The following is a 23689-nucleotide window of genomic DNA, read 5'->3' on the forward strand; positions in this document are numbered from 1 at the left end:
TACGCATTTTTCAGACACAAACAGCAAGAGCATGTGAGGGACTGGCAGTCAGGTATAGAATCGGGAATCCCTACACCCAGGCCTCTGCTCTGACCTCTAGTGGTTTGTAGCAGAGGCCTGCCCCTCATCTGCCGCACAAAGCCGCACAAGTCCACAAAGGCAAGCAGGCACCAGAGCTAACAGCATTTATTTGCTCTGGGTTTGGGCCCCATTCTGCTCTCCTTTTTCTCTCTCCACCAGCTTTGTACAGACCTATCCCAGTGCATCCACCCTGATGTTTAGTTCCCTTCCCAATAGAAAGCTGTGCCTTAGAGTCCCAATTAGTCCTATAGGCACCCCTGGGGACTGAATGAGGCGTATATAAGTAGCAGAGCTCAGCGAAGCAATCACACAGAGAGCCTACCAGATACACTACAAGCCTGCACAAAGTGACAAGGCAAGAGCAGTAGCTAGCTGATCGCCCTTCCACAGCTGCAAAGCCTCTTTCAACAGCTGGCAGCCAAGCTGGGCCTCCACGCGGGTCAGCTAGCGCTCCTGGAAAAGCACAGTGCAGAGCTCAGCATCTGGGTTTTACTCCTGCCACATTAGTCCCCTGGGTGACTCTGCAGCAGCAGCAGCAGCTGTGTGTGTGGTGGGGGGGAATGATAGAGGCCAAAGGTTCCCATATGTCACACTCCCACAACCAGTGACATCCCAAGTGACTGACACAGTCATGCACACCAACCACTGCTCTTCGCGACTAGGGCTTTGCTCCTGCAAACTTCAATTGTAGGTCAGAGCAGACCTGCAGTAACTGGCAACACCCTGCTTTGGAGTAGGGGCTAGATTTGGGGGTGGGATTTTAGCACAAAGATGAGGGCAGATGAAGTTAGAGCCCGGCACAGAGCTATGTCAAAGCAAGTGAACACAGAAAACAGCAGCGTACAAGATGGAGCATGGGGAAGGGGGACAGAATGGTTAAACATTCCTTACCAGAACAAGGGACAGTGCAAGAAGGAATATATTGAAATAAAATGAGTAAACTAAGCAAAGAAAAACAAAAACCTACCACAGTTCTCAGAGAAAGGCTGGCACAGCTTTTTGGGAGATCCCATCTCCCCCTTCTGTAATGAACAGCTGGGGGCTTGCTCACATCACCAGTCGTAGGGACACCTGGCTACTAGGACCTGGAATGAGAACACCAGCTCATGTCAAATCAGCTGAGCTGCCAAAAGGAAACCATTTGTGGTCACTAGTGGGATATGCATGTCTGACTGGAAAACAGCAGCTGAGTGGCTTGCACTGTACAGGTAGCCTAGACATGCAGGTACCCTGAGCCTTGTGCACACAGCCTCCCGCCCCAGGGTAATGCTGGGGGAGTTTCCTACTAGAAAAGGAGTTACAAAATGAAGATGACAAACAAAATGTTTTCTTCCTCCACTAAAAGCAATTTTAAAAAACAGACTGAAAAGATAAATGATCTGAAATTGAAAGTAATTCACTTTTCCAGATGGAAGGCAAGAGACAGGAACAAAGCTGGTAATTAAGAATCATCTGCTATGAATACTAAATGCCTGCCACAGCATGCACAAGGACACACAAGCCACAAGGCTGCAAATCTTCCAAAACCAGATCATTCTAGTTACAATGTCTGAATCTTGCTACTGGCACCTTGCTGCAGAATTCTCTTGGGACCTTGTATGAATAAGCCATTAGCTAGCCAGCTTCAGCTAGATCATCTCAAATACCTTTTCCTCCAGGAACTCTTTCCACAGGACTGATACCATAAACATTAGGAAGAGTAAAAACTTCCCATGCATCAAGGGTTCTGCACATTCTCTTAGAAGAGATGGACTCTCAGTTTGACCAAGGACACTAACAACTGACAAGTAGCCTACGTATCTGTTTGGACACTTAGATCTAATCTGATTTTTAGCTATGATTTGCTAACAATACATTAGAGATTGTATAATCATGTAAGCAGTTGTACATATTATGAAATATCAGACTAATTCCAGTTCAGTGTTTGACCTGTTCGTCCTTGCTATTTGAAAGGTTTATCTTGAGTGGTTATCCTTGGCCAAGCACTGATGGCAAACATTAGTTGTGCTTATTGTATTGACTACTTTCTTGCGGCTCAGCAAGAAAACGAGCACCTTGAAAATGCCTGCATCACTGCTAGCCTAGAGTACATTCCTGTCCTCTTACCAGAGGAAAAACACAGCCCTGGTTTAGCTTCCACAGGTGAGAATGGAAGACTGAAATACTGTAACAGACTATATTAAACGGGGTATGTGTAGGAGCTACCCCACTAGTAGGGCTTGCAATATACTACATCACTCCAGTGCAGCGGCTCTAGATGAGGGAGGGCTGCAATAGGATATTCGATAGAGTCCATGAATCCTTTTTCAACCCACTACACTAACTATATCCTGTGTTAGGAATAAGTGAATCCTTGTGCCTTGATGCCAACAGGCTCTCTCTGATGGCCTCTTAGGCTGTCCCTACAGCATTCGTGCTATGTTGCAGTTTTAATCTATGAGCACGAAGACTACCACTTGCAGTCATTTCTTCCCAACTGATCCCCACATTCTTAGAGATGGAAGTGGATTAAACCACTCAGCTCCCTCTAATGCTGTGTAAGGCTGCAGAATGAATCAGCAACTGGCAGGATCAATACCTCATCTATTGAGGATATGGCTTCATCCCAATAGAGCAGCCAGCTGCCACTCTGCTACCATATATGGAATCCAGCTCCGGAACCAGGCTATGTCCCTTATCCAGGGACAGAAGGGATGAGAACCGCTGAGGACCCAACACCCTTCCAATTGTTCAAATCAAGAGTATACTCATGATGGTCACATATATGAAGAAACATCCACCTTTCATAGTAAGAGAAGAGTAAGTCCCTCTCCCCCCTTGACTGTCACTCATGTGGAAGGACCTAGTTTTGCTGCATTTTCTCTGGAAGATTTAAAAATAGTCTTTTATGAATGTTGTGTGCCTGTATGCAATGGAAGCCACACCAGAGACTCACACAGTATGTAGTGTTTTATTGAATGAAAGTAAATTACAATAGACAAAAGTATGTTACACATGCTATACAAAATATACATTCTTATAAGTGAGAAAAATAGAGATACTAGGAAAGAGCAACAGTAAATGAGGGCAGATCTGTAGACAGTGCCTTAGATACACTCGTTATTAGAGCTGCTTCACTTTGGCATTGATTGACAAAGATGGGTACGAATATGGGAAACAGAATAACTTCTGTTATTCTCTCCAAGTTAGACAGATCTCTTGGTAAACAGATGGGTGAATGTCTTAGCAAAACACAGGTAGCTGCATCATCCTGTTTCTAACTGTGTAATTTAGGAGCTGTTGCTCTTAAAACTGCAGTTGGAAACTTAGCCTGTTTTTCAGAATGCAAAAGTAGTACATTGGTAAGTAGCTTGCCCAATTAAAAGTCAAGGCTACGTACAACCAGCTTAACATCACTTTAAAGAGGCCACTGTTTATGCCAGGACACTAAAATCTTTTCTGTTGCAGGTAGCATAACTTACAAGCCTTAGATCTGATTCTGCACACCTTACAAGACAACACTGCCTTTGACTTCACTGGGTGTTCTGAATACCAGGGCAGATCAGGCTCCCTAACCTGTCACGCACACCAAGTTAGCATCAGTGGGTTGCACAAGCAGAGGAACTAATGTCATGTTGACTTGTGCTCCATACAAAATAGAAGGAGGGGGAAATAAATGTTTGCCAAATGGAAGGAGAAAAAAGCACAGCAGAAATGAAGTGTTATATGTCTGCTGCCAAGAGATCATGGTTCTCAACATGCTGTGGACCAGCTATGCCACATTGACCTTTCCCATGTATGACCAAATCAGGCAGAAGCCTGGAATGATGCACGCTTTCCATTGCAGCAATTTCATAGTTGGCACTTCTGACGTTAATTTAGGCTACTAGGGTACGTCTACAGACTTTTGGAGCGAGCCGCCCAGCCCAGCTCAACAGACTTGGGTTGCAGGGCTCATGCTAGTGCTCAAGAAGTAGCTGTATAAACAACACTCTGAAGTCGCAGCTTGGGCTCTGATGCTTCCCTGCCCCCCTCCCCCACCCACCCCACCCCTCCGCCCCGGCTTTAGGGCCTGAGCCGTAACTTCAAAGTGCTGTCTACACAGCTACTTTCAGAGAGCTAGCGTGAGCGTTGAGCTGGTGTGGGAGGCTCACTCCGAAATACTGTGGAGCTGTACCCAGACACAACAGCAGGGTCCTTCGGCACAAAGGTGAGCTCAGGTCTTAAAATGAACAATGTGCCTTCCTAGATGGAGTTCAAAGAGAAAACTCTGCGCCCCCCCCCTGCCCCCCTCCAAATCAGGTACTTCAGAATTCCCCTTTGAGCTGTAGTGAGTGTTACATTTAATAACCCCAAAATATTGAGAACTTCAAAGCACCAAGCGACTAAAATGCCAGTGTTTAGTTCTACATTATTTGATCAAAAACAACTGACTCCCCTCCACAGTACAGCTGCTGGACTACCTTACGGTTTGCTTTAACAACTCTGGGATAAGTGCCACTGCTGAATCTTTGGTCCTTGTTTGCCTGGATCAGACCACAGGCCACGCCAGAGAAGGAAAGTAATGGATATTTTCAAATATGTTTGAGGAGCCTCACTTACCCTGTAGGTGAGCCGATCTCTGACTCAAGTAAGTTCTAGCTGTGGTCTCAGAAAGAAGGATTCACCTGAAATGCCCCAAACCTTACAATCCCATCCAAGAAGTGAACAGCAGGAGAAGTCACTAGTTCTTGCAGAGTTCTATCTTTTGGTTTGATGCAAACTGCATTTTTCTTTCTAAAATTGAGAGTCACGGTGCTGATTCTACTACTGATTAGTGGATTTTCTATAGACCGAACAAAGGCATCAGTGACCAGGAGGAAAGCCCTGGGGATCTTATTTACTGGAGACAGCATACACCAGGAAGGATAGCACCATCAAATGCTTTAGCTATAAGCTCACTGTCCTTGAAGATGCAAAATTGATGAAAATAAAAAAAAAAACACTGTAAAATGAGCATCTCTACCTAGATAATTTACCAGAAAGTGACAGCTTTTTAGGCAGTGTAGGATGATATTTCCTTTGAAGCTTATGAGATGTCATCTAGTGTTATTGGTGACGCTTCTCTGACTATGCTGCTGGGGAGAAGACAACATTCATTGAATGGTTCTGTTGCTAACACATCGCACAGGGAACCTCAGCAGGGAGAAGAACTGCTTTCCAAATCTAGGGAAAAAGATGGCTAGTAGTGGATTTAAATTTTAAGTTTACTGATTTTTCATAGATGAGTGCCTTACCCTTTAAATACTTAGGGTGAAATCCTGGCTTCATTAAAATCAATGCAAGTTTTTCAACTAACGTCCATGAGCCAGGATTTCACTTCCAATATTTTGACAGATGGGATCATTAGCTTTCAGAAATGCATATTCACCACTGGTGTGGAACAGCTTACTAGAAAACCCACATAATACAATACACCATGACATCCAACACTTCACCATGGACATCCACTTCACAGTTTGCCCCCAGTAATCTAAATGTCTAAAATGAGGAGTACTTGACTGCTGCATATTCAGTACTCACCCTTTTACAATGGATTGGGGATATCCAAATGTGTTAAGGGCTATTATAAAGAGGATGGTGATCAATTGTTCTTCATGTCAACTCATGGTAGGACAAATAGTAATGGGCTTAATCTGCAGCAAGGGAGATTTAGGTTAATTTTTGGGAGAAACTTTTTAGCTATAAGGGTAATTACAATCTAGAACAGGCTTCCCAGGGAGGATGGGGAATCCCCATCATTGGGGGTGTTTAAGAACTGGTTGAACATATGTCAAGGATGGTCTAAGTTTACATAGTCCAGCCTCAGCGCAGGGGGCTGGACTTGATCTCGTGAGGTCCTTTACAGTCCTAGATTTTGTATGATTTTATGTCCAGCCCCAAACATATGGGGAGTAGCTGGAGGTTTCTGGTATGGCCACCACCAATGATATGGCTCACTTGTGATCAGAATTAGGCTTCGATGTTGACACCTCACTGAGATGAGAGGGGAAATTCACCCTTGATCTTTTTTTGCAGACTAAGGTCTTGTCTGCACTGGATATTTCAGCCATCTGTGACCAGTCACTTGTGCAAACACCTCCTCAAGACAGGAAAAAATGCTATAAGCCATGATTTGTACACCACTTTCAAGTAGGGAGAAAGTTGCACTGGTGCAAATAGTTGCCAAGTTGTCGGTCTACACTAAGCTGGTATTCGCATTGGTGCAGTTTAACTTTACGTGAAAGTGCATGACACTAGGTGCCTTTATTGGTGCAGCTGATGGCTGGCCATTGCTGGCTGTAACCAGGGCAAACTGGCCCTACAGGGAGACCTAGGGACCAGTAGCAGAGTATCAGGTCATCCAGCCAGAGCTCTGCCATATATAGCATAGAAAGGCCTTTCTATGCTATGACATTTTAGATCTTGGCAGAGGCTAAAGACAGTAGCTACTCAGAGCTCATTGATTTTTCACACCTAACACTACTTTCCCAGAGGACTATGAAGAAAAGTCATTTTGTATATTCGGGACATTGCCAAGGTATGTCACCATTTTAATCTTGTTTTGCTCGCTGCTTACAAGAACTCCTGCGAAAGTAGAGATTAGGCTCTGGTTTTTTACTTCATGGTTTCTCTGAAGCTTCATGCTCCACGGAAAATGGAAGTAGTGTTTCATACAAAGAATTACAGAACTTTTCAAACAGATGTAAGTGGGTCACACTTGGGGCCCAAGAATCCTGACCATGTAACGAAGAGGGAGCAGTTTACATGTATACTGTCAAGCCAGAGGCATACACAGCTGTATGTAAATGAATGCTATTCACTAGGGTCACAATTTCACTGACATGCCTACACATCCACTTCTTCCCAACATGAAAGGATAGATCTATCCCTGAAGAAACAAGCTTTCAGATCCACAAAACCAAATCAGAACAAATCTTTATGGTTTGATAGCCAGTTCTCAAGATTACAACAGGATGTTACAGTATTTTTGGCATAATAAAAAATATTTACATTACAGCCAACACATTTATGTGTGTCGTGTATACAAAATATTTATAAATGCAAATTTATTTACAACTAGAGCAGCAGTTCTCAAACTGTGGGTCACGACCCCATTTTAATGAGACTTGCTGGGGCCCAGGGCCAAAGCCCAAGGGCTTCATTCCTGGGCAGTGGGATTAAGGTTACAGGCCTCCTGCCTGTGGCAAAGCCCTCAGGCTTTGGGTTTGGCCCCCCGGCCTGGGGCAGTTGGGTTTTGCCCCCCCTCTGGGTAGCAGGGCTTCAGTGGGCTCAGTTTCGGTCCCCCCTCCTGGGGTCCTGTAGTAATTTGTTGTCAGAAGGTGGTCATGGTACAATGAAGTTTGAGAACCCCTGAACTTTACTCATAGGAGCACTACTTTACTCATAGGAGAAAAAACAACCCTCCAAAGTTACCCGTCTGACAATGATGCAACTCCTGCTAGCAGACTAAAGGAAGAGAAAGCTGGCCAAGAGCTGTACGTTTGCAATTACTGGAGAATTCTATGGGGAGCATGAAACAGCTAAACCTTCTGGATAGAATTTTCAAGACAGAGACAGCCTGTGTTGATAGGACATCAGAATGCTCATGCCTTCCAATACTCTTGTAGTGGAGTTCACTTCATTCACCAAAATTGTCCAACCATAATATAATGCTGTGGATCCCCATCTTTCCAACACAAGTAAATCCAAGAGACAAAAGTTTGTGCCATCCTCCCACTCCTAGCTGAGAGAGTCTGTCTTGGTCCACTCAGCTTATAATTGTAGATGTGTATACAGCATCTTTGGGCAAGGGGTTAATCCTGAGGTAGAAAATACAAAGTCAGTTGACCTGAATTTGCTTCCAAAGCTTCACTTTGCTGTTTATGTGGCTTCACCAAATTCCTGAATGTTCTGAGTCCTGTTAAAATCAAAGTTATGTTCACGTAACCTGTGGCAAGGTCTGGGTGAAACAGCCTGTTCTCGGTCACCGTCAATGGCTCCCTCACTTCGGAGAGCTTGAGGGGCCTCCTCATGGACTGACTGCTGCTGTGGGAAGCGTGTGCGCGACAACCCTACGTCTCTGTTTAGTCCCCACAAGGGTAGCTGAAAAGGTTCTGAGAGAGAAGAAAAATGGGTAGGCATTTGAGTTCATGATAAATGCACCAGAATTCTAAACAAGGATTCTTTAATCTCCATGTGATTTGGCAATATGACATTCTTAACAAGATTATTTTCTATTTAGCTTTGAGGGCACATTTTACTGGAAGCCTTCCCACTGTAGCAATCTGTTACTATAACCAGCTACAACATGTCTGCAAGTTTCTCCAAAGGTTCTCTGGAAGAGTCACAAAAAACCTTGATTCTATTAAAATCGACAATGTATTTTTTTCCTCAGGTGCTTTGAAACATTAGGAATTCTATTCAGTAAACACATAAAAGTGCTATTTGGATTTCCTGAGGGATATCTGTATGACTCTAAAGCAAAGACAATGTTGGCAGAGAAATATACTTGATAATATTATATATGCACAAGACATTAAGTCTCATGAACTTTAAAGAGAGGAATTATAGGTTCAAAGATGCTGCTTTTATAAACAGGGAGTAACCAGGAGCATTTGAACATTTGGTGCAAAGCTTCAGATTTCTCTTCATTCAAAGTGCAGTCTGGAGAGGAAGTGTTCAGTGATTAGATTAACTACCCCACACACAACAACTTGACCAGAAAAATTGGATTAGTCCACTACCAATATATAAGGTAACAGGCAGGCCAGTATCTGGCTTGTGCCGTTGGACTGGAAGAAGAGGATGAGTCATGAACTTACCATTATTTGTCTGCTGGGCTGAGAGTTTCTTCTCATTTATTCTGTCATGATGGGTAAGAAAGGCAGACATTTCTCTGTCTACTAGAAGACGATCCAGAGTGCTGGCTTCATGTTGTGTGAGAGATGGATAGGTCTCCTTGGGCACTTGTACCATGAGACTGGACAATGTATGATCCAGTGAGTCCTCTTCTGTGATGTATGCATAAGGACAGTATTCACGGGTCCTGGAGTAGATGTTTGCATTGTCATAACAATCTGAGCAGATCACTAATGGCCCTGTGCCACCTGACACAATGGGGGAAAACAAAAAATATTCTTTGTTTAAAAAAAGAGTAGGGATGCCTGGTCTCTACAGTTGCTTTTATAGATAGGTATGATCATGCAATATCACCGTGTCATAGTGAGAAAAACACTGACATAGGATTGGTACTGAACTCCACAAAGCATGCTTGCTTCTTTTGAAAAATAAGCTGCAGGAGAAATATGCCATGTTCACATGCATAGCTACCCAAATTCATGTAGCCTTGTAACTCAGAACTTGCCTGGGAGAACAGAAGCTTAATGTGGTGTAAAGCAACCTCATATTGCCTTGTAAGTTCTAAGAGCAAAGGGGTTCCACTATCTAACTAACATGCATGTCTTCCTAATCACATTTGTATTAAAACAGTTCCTTACCCTATAATTACTGTGGTTCTTCAAGTACTTGTGTCTATTTCCCATTCTTGACGCGCATGCTACCCATGTTCTCCAGATCAGAAGCTTTTAGCCAGGTTTTGTTGGGGTCACACCTGCATCCTGAGTGCCCTTTGCGCCCCACCCCCCAAAATCTGAGAGCATGACAGGTGGAGTGGAGCCAAACATCTCTCAGTTCCTTCACTAAAACAGAATACAGGTCTTGTAGTAACAGGGCTGGAGGACAGGCCATGGAATAGGCATATATGGACAACATCTTGAAGAACCATAGTTACTGTAAAGTAACTGCTTTTTCTTTGAGTGCTTGTCCATACGTATTCCACTAGTGGTGATCTTAATTCCTATCTAGCCTCCTGTGCTAGTCCTGTGAAGTTTGACACTTCATGCCATTTTATAGACTCAGACTTGGCAAGGAGTGCCTGGTAATTGGCAATCCTAAAGTGGAGGCTGACAGAGGGCAGAGTAGCTCTTGGTTCAGAGGAGATCCAGGCATTTGAGCTCCTTTAGGTGTTGCCTTGCAGCTCTTCTGTTCTGTCCTCTCCTGAGGAGCAGTGAAAACAAGGGACCCTGGTGTAGGATGAATGTAAAAATACTAGAATGCCAAAGATGGTACCTGGGACCTTCTGTCTGCCTCTTTGGATGCTGGGGGAAAGCGATGCGGGTATCTGCCTCAGGAGCTGCGCAGCTGCTAACTGTCCCTTGTTTATGGCATAGCTGGCACGGAGGTGTACAAGACGCTTAAATTTGTGGGATATCTCCTGCCCTATATCAGTTAGAATCTCTAATGTCTCTGCCATCTGATGAAGGAAGTCAAATTTTTAAAATTAAGATTGAATCCTATTCTAAAAGATCTGCTCTAGGAATGGTTTCAAGGAAGTTCTAGGGCCTGGGTTATACAAGAGGTCAGACCAGATGATCGCAATGGCCTCTTCTGGCCTTGGAATCTAAAAAAAGCATTGTAGTCATCAGGGTGTGATGGAACAGATGGGACAACAGCATGATGGGACAATGAAATGGCAGCAGGGGCAAGTTCAGCTGACTGATGAACTTCAGAGACTTGCAATTGTTGAGAGTCACTAATTGACACCTGCAGGCTGATGCTGTTGGACCCTCCTGGACCCTATCAGAGAGGGAGATCTAGGCTTAGAGGGAGCCTAGGAGTGATATTTCTTGTCATGATGGAAATCCCTCGGTGCCCAGTATAGCCATGAATGAGGGCTATACACAAAATGAATTGGGAATCACAGCAGAGTGTAGCAGGAGGGATGTCTCTGTAGATACCTTGTATTTATCACAGTAACCACAAGTCCTGGATTCTCTATATAAGGATCTTAGAAAGAAGCCTTGGAGTAAATAGCTGAACCGCCCCCACTATGGAGATGAGAGGAATATTCCTCTTCCATTGGTGGAGCTGATGTAGTAGGTGTCACAGAATCATAGGAATAAAGGAAGGGACCTTAAGAAGTCAAGTCCAGTCCCTTGCGCTGGGGCAGGACCAAGTAAACCTAGACATCCTGACAGATGTTTGCAAAACCTGCTCTTAAAAATTTCCAGTAATGGGGAATCCACAAGCTCCATTGGAAGCCTGTTCCAGATTGTAATTATCTTTATAGCTAGAAAGTTTCTCCTAATATCTAACCTAAATCTCCCCTGCTACAGATTAAGCCCATTATTTCTGGTCTTACCTTCAATGGATATAGAGAATAATTGATCACCATCCTCTTTGTAACAGCCCTTAACATATTTGAAGACTGTTACTAGGCTCCCTTCAGTCTTTTCTCAGGACTAAACATGCCCAGTTTTGGGTTTTGTTTTTTTTTATTAAAACTTTCCTCATAGATCAGAGGATAGCAACAAAAGGTTTAGAAAACCTGAACTCTCTCCAATTTGTCCACATCTTTCCTCAAGTGTGGGGCCACGCTTGGACACAGTACTCCAGCTGAGACCTCACCAGTCCTGAGGAGAGTGGGACAGTTACCTTCCGTGTCTTCCATGCAACATCCTGGTAATACACCGCAAGATAATATTAGCCTTTTTCGCAACTGCATCACATTGTTAACTGATTCCATTTGCGATCCGCTGTAACCCCCAGATCCCTTTTAGCAGTACTGCCACCTAGCTAGTTTTTCCCCATTTTGTAATTGTACATTTGATTTTTCCTTCCTAAACGTAGTACTTTCCATTTGCCTTTATTGAATTTCATCTTGTTGAATTCAGACCAATTTGTCAAGGTTGTTTTGAATTCTAATCCTGTCCTCTAAACTGCTTGCAACCCCAGGCAGCTTGGAGTCATCTGAAAATTTTATAAGCACATTCTCCATTTCATTATCCAAGTCATTAATGGAGATATTGTTTAGTACTAGACCCAGGACTGACCTCTGCAGGACCATACTAGATATGCCCTCCCAGTTTGACAGCGAACCACTGACAACTACTCTGAGTATAGTCTTTCAACCAGTTGTGCACCCACCTTATCAGTAATTTCATCTAGACCATATTTCCCTAATTTGTTTTTATGATATGTCATATGGGACTGTATCAAAAGCCTTAGTAGGTCTGGGAAAAATCTTTTGTCGGTACCCAACACACACCTTGTGCCGAAGAAACAACAGTGATTAATATAGCTAGGGGAATGTTTACTGTTATGATAATGGTGACTCAGAAGACAGATGCTACTAGATCTGGTGCTGTGTATCTCAGCATCGAAACCATCAGTACCATAAACAGCAACTGTGAGGTGGATGGGACAGAACATTTGTGCTAACAGAATCTATACCAAAGTAGCTGGTGCTGGAGCAGAAAGCCTTGGTGTCAGTATGGAGTGCTCAACAAGCAGTGTTGCAGAGAGAGACGGATAAAAACTGCTTGAGGGTGCTCTTTGGCCAGTACTGGTATATGAAGAACAGCGTGCAGAGGAACCCAACTTGGGTCCTGTGCTACCCTTGTGAGAGGAAAGTTGCAGTAATCATGCCTCTGACAGGTTCTCAGACAGAAAGCCTGTTCTTCTCCAGAGAGAGGATGACTGCATCCTATTGCTTTCAGCAAATGAAGACTATATAGAAGTGGAAGCAGTAGAGGAGTCCTTCTCAGAAGCTGGGGCTCTAGAGGCAGCCATAACATTCACAGTCAACTGAGTACTTCTGGTGGAGGACTGTTCAGATCTGGGTGGATATTGTTTACTCTGCTCAGAAGCTGATCTCACTAACTTGTCTAGAAGATAAGTTTTAGGCAAGCTTCCCTTGCCTAATGGGTTCTTTTAAAAAAAGATACCAACAAATGGAGCATTTATCAACACTATGCCTCCCAAGGGATACAGCATACTTACATGAAGGACAATACATGAACATCAAAGATTTTTGCTCAGCCATAAGGGCTGAAGCCCAGTACCCAGAAAAGCTATCCGGAATAGAACCCTAATACATGACTACCCAAAGCGAATCACTCTCTGATCTACCCTGCATAGATAACCATGTACAACCCATGCAATTTGTATGATTGCAAGGGACAGGAACATTGCTCTCAGTCCTGTTCCGCAGCCATGGGCTTCTCCACCCTTTGTGCCTCAGGGAGCCAGGAGGGCATCCAGACACAGACACAGTCCCAGTGAATTCTGATCTTGAGAATGTGACAGATTCTGATCTTGAGAATGTGGGGAGCAAGCACCCCCAAAAGTGGAATATATATATACACACACATGGACCAGCACTCTAAGAGGTAGGGTTTTTAAATTTAGAGTATAGAAAATTCTAAAATTTCTAGAGTCTTCTAAAACATTTAACCTTCAATGCTAATGCCATTACCTATTACCCTGCTTTGTGTAATGCTGCGATGCAAAGGGGCATACTTACCATCTGTTCCCTTGTGCACATAGCCATTTGCAGGAGGCATAAGCTGTTGATGGCTTCCTGCCTCTGAGTTGCTGTAGCCTTCCTGAGGTTCAGAAAGAGTTCCTTGGGAGGATAAATAACTGGGAATATCTGCAGGTAAATTCATCTCCTCTGAAAGAGAGAGACAGAGATTAACATTGACTACCTCAACAGTAAGTGATGCTATTCAGCAAACTAATGCAAACATACTGAGAAAAAAGAAAAGGAGGACTTGTAGCACCTTAGAGACTAACCAATTTATTTGAGCATGAGCTTTCGTGAGCTAAAGCTCATTTCATCGGATGCATACTGTGGAAAATACAGAAGATGTTTTTATACACACAAACCATGAAAAAATGGGTGTTTCTATCCCCCCACCCTATCCCCCCACCCTACGTTTTCTATCCCCCCACCCTACTCTCCTGCTGGTAATAGGTTATCTAAAGTGATCACTCTCCTTACAATGTGTATGATAATCAAGGTGGGCCATTTCCAGCACAAATCCAGGTTTTCTCCCCCCCCACCCCAAAACAAACCCACTCTCCTGTTGGTAATAGCTTATCTAAAGTGATGGTTAGTCTCTAAGGTGCCACAAGTACTCCTTTTCTTTTTGCGAATACAGACTAACACGGCTGTTACTCTGAAACCTGTCATTATGCAAGGCACTGCATTTAGCCGTATGGAGTAGAAATCTATTAACTGCATGAAAAAACTCGTACAGATACAGACAGACATCATCTTCCTTTCCAAATGCAAACAGATGGACATCGTACCAAAAGGACTGAAAGTAAAAAATCCATTACAATCTACACACCACACAGACTATGCTGACAGCTTGTGCCACACACTCTCAAAGAAACTGCGGAACCACCTGATCAACATCCTCTACAGCAAACAGGGAAAGATAAAGAATGAGCTCTCATAAATGGATAATCTCTAAAAAAACCAACCTTCCACACAAACTTCCTCGTGGCTGGACTTTACTAAAAATAGACAAGCCATTTACACCACACACTTTGCTTCTCTACAAAAGAAAAAGGACACTAAACTTTCTAAACTACTACATGCCACAAGGGGCCACAGCAATGGCTCCCTCAAGCCACCCAGCAATATTGTTAACCTATCCAACTATAATCTTAGCCCAGCAGAAGCAGCTCTCCTATCTCGGGGCCTCTCCTTCTGCCCCTCCACCCCCACGAACATGAAAAAGTTCTGTGGTGACCTAGAATCCTATTTTCGACGTCTCTGACTCAAGGAAAATTTCCAACACACCTCTGAACAACATACTAATCCACAGAGACCTCCCTACCAACACAACAAAAAGAAGGATTCTATGTGGACTCCTCCTGAAGGTGAAAACAGCAGACTGGACTTCTACATAGAGTGCTTCCGCCGACGTGCAAGGGCTGAAATTGTGGAAAAGCAGCATCACTTGCCCCACAACCTCAGCCGTGCAGAACACAATGCCATCCACAGCCTCAGAAACAATTCTGACATCATAATCAAAAAGGCTGACAAAGGAGGTGCTGTTGTCATCATGAATAGGTCAGAATATGAACAAGAGGCTGCTAGGCAGCTCTCCAACACGAGTTTCTACAAGCCATTACCCTCTGATCCCACTGAGAGTTACCAAAAGAAACTACAGCATTTGCTCAAGAAACTTCCTGAAACCTGAAAAAGCACAAGATCAAATCCACACAGACACACCCCTGGAACCCCGACCTGGGATATTCTATCTACTACCCAAGATCCATAAACCTGGAAATCCTGGGCGCCCCATCACCTCAGGCATTGGCACCCTGACAGCAGGATTGTCTGGCTATGTAGACTCCCTCCTCAGGCCCTACGCTACCAGCACTCCCAGCTACCTTCGAGACACCACTGACTTCCTGAGGAAACTAAAATCCATCGGTGATCTTCCTGATGACACCATCCTGGCCACTATGGATGTAGAAGCCCTCTACACCAACATTCCACATAAAGATGGACTACAAGCCGTCAAGAACACTATCCCCAATAATGTCACAGCTAACCTGGTGGCTGAACTTTGTGACTTTGTCCTTACCCATAACTATTTTACATTTGGGGACAATGTATACCTTCAGATCAGCGGCATTGCTATGGGTACCCGCATGGCCCCACGGTATGCCAACATTTTTATGGCTGACTTAGAACAACGCTTCCTCAGCTTTCGTCCCCTAACGCCCCTACTCTACTTGCGCTATATTGATGACATCATCATCTGGACCCATGAAAAGAAGCCCTTGAGGAATTCCACCATGATTTCAACAATTTCCATCCCACCATCAACCTCAGCCTGGTCCAGTCCACACAAGAGATCCACTTCCTGGACACTACAGCGCTAATAAACGATGGTCACAAACACCACCCTATACCGGAAACCTACTGACCGCTATTCCTACCTACATGCCTCCAGCTTTCACCCTGACCACACTACATGATCCATTGTCTACAGCCAAGCTCTGCGATACAACTGCATTTGCTCCAAGCCCTCAGACAGAGACAAGCACCTACAAGATCTCTATCAAGCATTCTTACAACTACAATACCCACCTGTGGAAGTGAAGAAACAGATTGATAGAACCAGAAGAGTTCCCAAAAGCTACCTACTACAGGACAGGCCTAACAAAGAAAATAACAGAACGCCACTAGCCGTCACCTTCAGCCCCCAACTAAAACCCCTCCAACGCATTATCAGGGATCTACAACCTATCCTGAAGGATGACCCAACACTCTCACAAATCTTGGGAGACAGGCCAGTCCTTGCCTACAGACAGCCCCCCAACCTGAAGCGAATACTCACCAGCAACCACATACCACACAACAGAACCACTAACCTAGGAATCTATCCTTGCAACAAAGCCCGTTGCCAACTGTGCCCACATATCTATTCAGGGGACACCATCACAGGGCCTAATAACATCAGCCACACTATCAAAGGCTCGTTCACCTGCACATCCACCAATGTGATATATGCCATCATGTGCCAGCAATGCCCCTCTGCCATGTACATTGGTCAAACTGGATAGTCTCTACGTAAAAGAATAAATGGACACAAATCAGATGTCAAGAATTATAACATTCAAAAACCAGTCGGAGAACACTTCAATCTCTCTGGTCACTCGATTTCTGATCTCAAAGTGACTATCCTTCAACAAAAAACTTCGAAAACAGACTCCAGTGAGAGACTGCTGAATTGGAATTAATTTGCAAACTGGATACAATTAACTTAGGCTTGAATGGAGACTGGGAATGGTTGAGTTATTATAAAAAGTAACTTATTTCCCCTTGTTTATTCCTCCCCCCCCGTTCCTCAGACGTTCTTGTTAAACCCTGGATTTGTGCTGGAAATGGCCCACCTTGATTATCATACACATTGTAAGGAGAGTGATCACTTTAGATAAGCTATTCATAGAATATCAGGGTTGGAAGGGACCTCAGGAGGTTATCTAGTCCAACCCCCTGCTCAAAGCAGGACCAATCCCCAATTAAATCAATTAAATATTACCAGCAGGAGAGTAGGGTGGGGGGATAGAAAACATTTTGTAGTGATAAACACCCATTTTTTCATGGTTTGCGTGTATAAAAACATCTTCTGTATTTTCCACAGTATGCATCCGATGAAGTGAGCTGTAGCTCACGAAAGCTTATGCTCAAATAAATTGGTTAGTCTTTAAGGTGCCACAAGTCCTCCTCTTCTTTTTGCGAATACAGACTAACATGGCTGTTACTCTGAATACTGAGAAAAGGATTTCATTCATGTGTCATCCCCTTTCTCTTGAGATTAAAAATCCACATACCTGGCTAAGAGAGACTTACCAAAAAAGCTAGCAGAACCAATCAAAATCTTACTCGAAGCCTTGCAAGTATTCTCACTCAGACATAAATTTCAAATTCTTATTTACTCTCAACTTTGTGAACTTCATTTGTTTCCCTCATTTCAGAAGTGCACCACGATTGACAAGGTAAAACGTGTTTAATGTTAAAGAATGCACATTTGACAGACAGACTCGAAACCCTGCATATATCCAGTTGACCCTGTACGTAAACCAGGAGGCATTCTGCTGTGACAAACAAAGGCTTTCCCCTCCATTAGGTCTCTTACTTTAAGAAATTATTTCAGTTAGTCATAGGTTAAAACACAACAGAAGTAGAATCATAGAATATCAGGGTTGGAAGGGACCTCAGGAGGTCATCTAGTCCAACCCCCTGCTCAAAGCAGGACCAATCCCCAATTAAATCATCCCAGCCAGGGCTTTGTCAAGCCTGACCTTAAAAACTTCTAAGGAAGGAGATTCTACCACCTCCCTAGGTAACGCATTCCAGTGTTTCACCACCCTCTTAGTGGTAAAGTTTTTCCTAATATCCAATCTAAACCTCCCCCACTGCAACTTGAGACCATTACTCCTTGTCCTGTCCTCTTCCACCACTGAGAATAGCCTAGAACCATCCTCTTTGGAACCACCTCTCAGGTAGTTGAAAGCAGCTATCAAATCCCCCCTCATTCTTTTCTTCTGCAACCTAACAATCCCAGTTCCCTCAGCCTCTCCTCATAAGTCATGTGTTCCAGACCCCTAATCATTTTTGTTGCCCTTCGCTGGACTCTTTCCAACTTATCCACATCCTTCTTGTAGCGCGGGGCCCAAAACTGGACACAGTACTCCAGATGAGGCCTCACCAATGTCAAATAGAGGGGAACGATCACGTCCCTCGATCTGCTGGCTATGCCCCTACTTATACATCCCAAAAATGCCACTGGCCTTCTTGGCAACAAGGGCGCACTGTTGACTCATATCCAGCTTCTCGTCCACTGTCACCCCTAGGTTCTTTTCCGCAGAACTGCTGCCTAGCCATTCGGTCCCTAGTCTGTAGCGGTGCATTGGGTTCTTCCGTCCTAAGTGCAGCACCCTGCACTTATCCTTGTTGAACCTCATCAAATTTCTTTTGGCCCAATCCTCCAATTTGTCTAGGTCCCTCTGTATCCTATCCCTGCCCTCCAGCGTATCTACCACTCCTCCTAGTTTAGTATCATCCGCAAACTTGCTGAGAGTGCAATCCACACCATCCTCCAGATCATTTATGAAGATATTGAACAAAACTGGCCCCAGGACCAACCCTTTGGGCACTCCACTTGATACCGGCTGCCAACTAGACATGGAGCCATTGATCACTACCCGTTGAGCCCGACAATCCAGCCAACTTTCTACCCACTGTATAGTGCATTCATCCAGCCCATACCTCTTTAACTTGCTGACAAGAATACTGTGGGAGACAGTGTCAAAAGCTTTGCTAAAGTCAAGGAACAATACATCCACTGCTTTCCCTTCATCCACAGAAGCAGTAATCTCATCATAGAAGGCAATTAGATTAGTCAGGCATGACCTTCCCTTGGTGTATCCATGCTGACTGTTCCTGATCACTTTCCTCTCGTGTAAGTGCTTCAGGATTGATTCCTTGAGGACCTGCTCCATGATTTTTCTGGGGACTGAGGTGAGGCTGACTGGCCTGTAGTTCCCAGGATCATCCTCCTTCCCTTTTTAAGAAAGCTGGCCCTGTATTTTACCTACCTGTGTTAGTGATGCTGTAGTCTTCACTTTTCCTTCGCATGTGATATATAACTATAACCCATACTAGAGAGGTGCCCACAACGCAGCAGACTACAACAATAATCACAATGCCAACTGTCGTCCAGCCATCTTCCTCATGCAAGATACCACTCTGGGAGGAATCACAATTTGGGGAAGATAGAACATTTAGGTAAATATGGCCACGCTCTGTGCCAAGTGTGTTGGACATAGTGCATGTATATTTCCCAGCATCCTCTAACCCAGCATCCACAATGATAAGGAGTTGATTGGCAGCAGCAAAGAAGTGTCGTTCTGTTACTGTCAGAGGCCCATCATCTTTAGTCCAGTTCAGGCGAGGGGCTGGACTGCCACCAGCTATACATTGCAACACGGCCGTTTCTCCTCGGGTTACTGTCCTGTCTTCTAGAGGCCTAACAAATGAAGGAGTTTCTGGATATGGTGGAAAGGAAGAAAAGTTATTTTAATATTGTAAAGTCAAATATAATTAAAAAGATAATTGCACAGAATTTCAATTGCAGCCTTCCTATGTGTATCAAATGATATTTAGAATCCAATCCCACAGTTTGAAAATAGAGATGGGCAAAGGAGAACAGTGGCCAGGAAATACTGTGACAGATCTGATGTGATGGAAGACACTTCCATGAATGGTGGACTCACTAGAACTGATCTGGACAGAGCCTTGCTGAATACACCAAAGGTAAGACTGTATGGGGTGATATGAAGTCTTTTCCATTTCTATAGTTTATATATGACCTTAATGTAAAAAAAAGGGTAGAGGATCTTCAAAAAAAACAAAAACACCACACCAAAAACAGCCCTTCTGGTGGTATTTCCTTCCTATACCAGCTCAGCATAGTCCAGGTCGCCTGTGATTAAGTTCAGCTCCCTGAGTTAAAGCTGGAATTATCAAATCTATAAAATCAACCTAATCAAGAAGCGTTCCCATAATTCTCTCTTCCCAAACCCATACCAAAATGTACAGTAAATGAAGCTGCAGACTAGCTGCGCAGCGAGTGACTGATGAGAGGTTATTTCATGATGCAGACTGATATGGACAACAGAAGAAGGGCGCAGCATTAGAAACTGTTTCCAAGTTTGGCATTCAACTTCCCCAAGATAATGCAAGCCAACAATAGGGAACTCTGCTGTAGCCACACACATTAACAAAATACATTTCTTCCATTGTTCTTTACCGCAAACCACCACCTACAACCAGGTAAGTCGAACACTGGTCCTTTTATAGCTTTGACCCATCTTGAAAAATGTGATTAACTGCTACCTACAATCAGAGAAACATGCCACTCTGGTAGCACATTAACTCACATCCAATTCATTTAGATTCCCTAGCAACCTCTCATGTAAGTCAGCTACCATCATCACAAAGAGAGATAAGTGAAAGGATCTGTACAGTCCCAGAATTGTGCTTTGCTTACCTAATACAGTCAATGTGGCATTTGCTGATAGACCTCCTGCGATGTTTTGTGCCATACAGCTATAGATTCCCATATCTTCTATTTTTACATTTGCGATGAAGAACACATCGTCTTCAGGCATAACATGCATTCGCCTCTCTCGTGCTGCAGGGAAGTCTGTGCCACCGTCTTTCTGCCATGAGATCTGTGGAGGGGGGTGGCCCTCGGCGGCACACTCAAGTCGGGCCATGGCCCCAGTACGGATAGTTAGATCCATGGGGGTTTTCAGAAAGGAAGGCAGCTCTGCAGTGGAGGAGACATTATGGACTGAATGTGAAAAAATTTTCAGTTCAGGGCATAATTAAGTTCTTCTCTATACTAGAGGAGTCTCTGAACTGCAGCAGATCTTACAGACTGCTACAATCCTTTTAAAGGATTGTAGGAATGATACAAATGCAGTATATTCTTTTATTTAAAATTCTGTAATGAAATAAAGAAAAGGAGTACTTGTGGCACCTTAGAGACTAACAAATTTATTTGAGCATAAGCTTTCGTGAGCTACAGCTCACTTCATTGGATGCATTGTGAGCTGTAGCTCACGAAAGCTTATGCTCAAATAAACTGGTTAGTCTCTAAGGTGCCACAAGTACTCTTTTTCTTTTTGCGAATACAGACTAACACGGCTGCTACTCTGAAACCTGTAATGGAATACTAAATCTGCAATACTCCATTAAGATCATCTTAGTGGGGGACAAATGTCCCAACCACTACCTCTCAGTAACAGGTGAAAGCAGGACGGCTTAGCTTAATTCTCAAGTCTTTATTTGCTCATACTTTTCTGTCCCCTGTAAAAGAAGAGGTGAATTATAGCTTAATAGCCAACAGCAGTATCATACATGGCTCTGCTAAGAGCTCACAAGCTCTTTACTCATGAGGAGTCAGCCAGTGCCTCTGGAGCAAGCCAGACAAACTCGTGTCTCCTAGAATGGATTTCTGCTCTGGACGGACAGTCCCCTCCACTTATCTAGTGTTCTCTAAAGGCTTGGTTTAACATGGGTTTCTTGGCCACCTTCTTTCAGATCATGACAACAGAAGGCTTAAATGGGGCTGAAATACCTCAATACAATGGTTGTTTCCTCAGTTTTATGTGGTAGATCTACTTGTGTCTGTGTCCCTCAGCTTTGCAAGTGTTTATAGGGGAAGGGTGGGTGGCTCACTCAGCCAACAGCGGGAGCTTTCAGTTTAGAAACAGTAACACTGCACCCATTTTGCTGGACTAGAGAGAGAATTACACATATTTTGACTAGAGCTTGGTGAAATGTTTTATGTTTTCAAAATTTTATTTATTTTTGCCAAAAAGTGTTGCCAATTTTTACCACTTATGGAACGGATAGGTTTGATAACTATGATAAATGCTGAAAATATCATGCAAATTTTTCAGCCAGCTCTGGACATGACTCCTCTCCACAGACCCATTATAGGAGTTTTGTTCCTGCTTTTCTGAGCCTCTTTATGGAGTCTGAACAAACATTGGAACAACTTCAGTGAGGAGGAAATCAAGCTCTTGTAAATCTCAACTAGCTTCAAAAGCATTTTTCTAGATAAAAGTTTAATTATAACCTCAGATGAAAAAAAATAAAGCTTCTCTTTTGTTAGCATAGCTGCTTACCATTGACAGTCAGTTTGGCTTTGTTGGAATAATTGGAACCAAAGTGATTAGTGACAATGCACTGGTATTTCCCTTCATCGGTGAAATTCACATTGAAAAGATGCAGGACTGTGGTGTATTCAAGGACCTCCCCATCTTGCTGCTGATACCTGGCAAAATTCTCAATGTCTGCATCATACAATACTTCACTGTCTTTACGCCATGCAGTGGATATTGGTGAATCACTGGTGCTTACTGCAGTGCAAGTCAAAGTCACATTCATGCCTCTTAGAGCAATTGTGCTCTCAGGATGTACTCTTATCTGTGGTTTAGGAAAGTCATCTGAAAAGGGATAGCAAGATTAATCAGGTTTTCCCTTCAGCATGCAGCTGATGTTGCAAGAAAAATATTGAAAAGTATTTTATGTGGAAACAAACAGTGCTGTTTGTATCGTAGGTAACATCTGCTTCCACTGCTTATTCCCCGCATTAAATTATCTTGAGTTTGACATCAGTCAGCTGATGGAGAAACGAAGCTGTGAAACAAACAGGTGGGGGCCACACAGAATAAGCAACAAGAACAGATGAGGTGAAAGACACCTCAAGGTCTTCACCAGGAACCTGTATTTTCCATAGTTACCTGGATTTGTTGCAGATTTTATACACAGATGCATAATTGTGCTGCATAATCTAATTTTATTTTGTAAGGGATAGAAATTCTCATGGCAGCAAAGACATCTTTACAGGCATCACACGATGTAAACTGATGGCTTGCTGCAATATGTCTGCATGCAAACAACCTAAAGAAATCTCTGAGAAACATGAACTGTCCCATTCCTCCCTGAAGAGTGTTGACTGATGACAATTTATATGTCAACATACCTATTTCAATGCTTATTGTTTTTAAGCAAAAAGCTTCAGTTGTGCTAATCCATTGGCAGATGTTAGGTTGGGAGCACTGAGGTAGGAATGAGGAGCTTAAGACCCACCAAAGATTGCTACCGACCAAAAAAGGAGGTAGGGTGTTGCGGAAAACAGACATGTGGATGGATAAGGATGGCCAGGTGGTTAAGGTGCTAGCCTGGAACCCAGGACACATGGATTAAATTCTCAGATCTTCCACAGAGTCCCTGTGTGGCCTTAGACAAGTCACAGTTTCCACCTCAGTTTCCCCATCTATAAAATGCAGATAATAGCACTTTCTTATCTCACAATTCTTTTGCAAGGATTAACGCGTTCAAGTTTGTGAGGCACTCTGTAACACTTATTTGGGTTCCTTTGTCATAATATCACTCTCCAGGATGCCCAGACTATCCTGTGCATACAAAAAATTTAAGCTACCCATGCCCTCCTAGGTACTAAGAGAACCACTATTACAGGGTTCAACACCTTCTACAAAGCAGACAATCAAGAATTTGAGCCACATCAAATTTTTATAGTAAATTAAAGGATCTTGTCATAGGACTTCCCCTCTTATATAATCACAGGACTGGAAGGGACTGTGAGAGGTCATCTAGTCCAGTCCCCTGCACTCATGGCAGGACCAGGTATTATCTAGA

At 43.6% G+C, this 23689-nt stretch overlaps 1 protein-coding gene across 2 annotated transcripts in view; it reads right to left on the bottom strand.

The window, feature by feature from the left end:
• Positions 1-6993: 6993 nt before the first annotated feature.
• Positions 6994-23689, bottom strand: part of LRIG2 (leucine rich repeats and immunoglobulin like domains 2) — a 42971-nt gene continuing 26275 nt past the window's right edge. For both annotated transcript variants that reach the window (XM_073320426.1, XM_073320427.1), the window contains exons 13-18: positions 22153-22473; positions 20505-20786; positions 19051-19500; positions 13445-13594; positions 8904-9188; positions 6994-8195 (exon numbers count right to left, since the gene is read on the bottom strand). In XM_073320426.1, the coding sequence (XP_073176527.1) occupies positions 7963-8195; positions 8904-9188; positions 13445-13594; positions 19051-19500; positions 20505-20786; positions 22153-22473 (1721 nt within the window). In that variant the 3' untranslated portion in view covers positions 6994-7962. The remainder of the gene's footprint in view (positions 8196-8903; positions 9189-13444; positions 13595-19050; positions 19501-20504; positions 20787-22152; positions 22474-23689) is intronic.

This window comes from Lepidochelys kempii, chromosome 21 (genome assembly GCF_965140265.1).
Source record: "Lepidochelys kempii isolate rLepKem1 chromosome 21, rLepKem1.hap2, whole genome shotgun sequence".
In the NCBI taxonomy this organism is placed as follows: Eukaryota; Metazoa; Chordata; order Testudines; family Cheloniidae; genus Lepidochelys; species Lepidochelys kempii.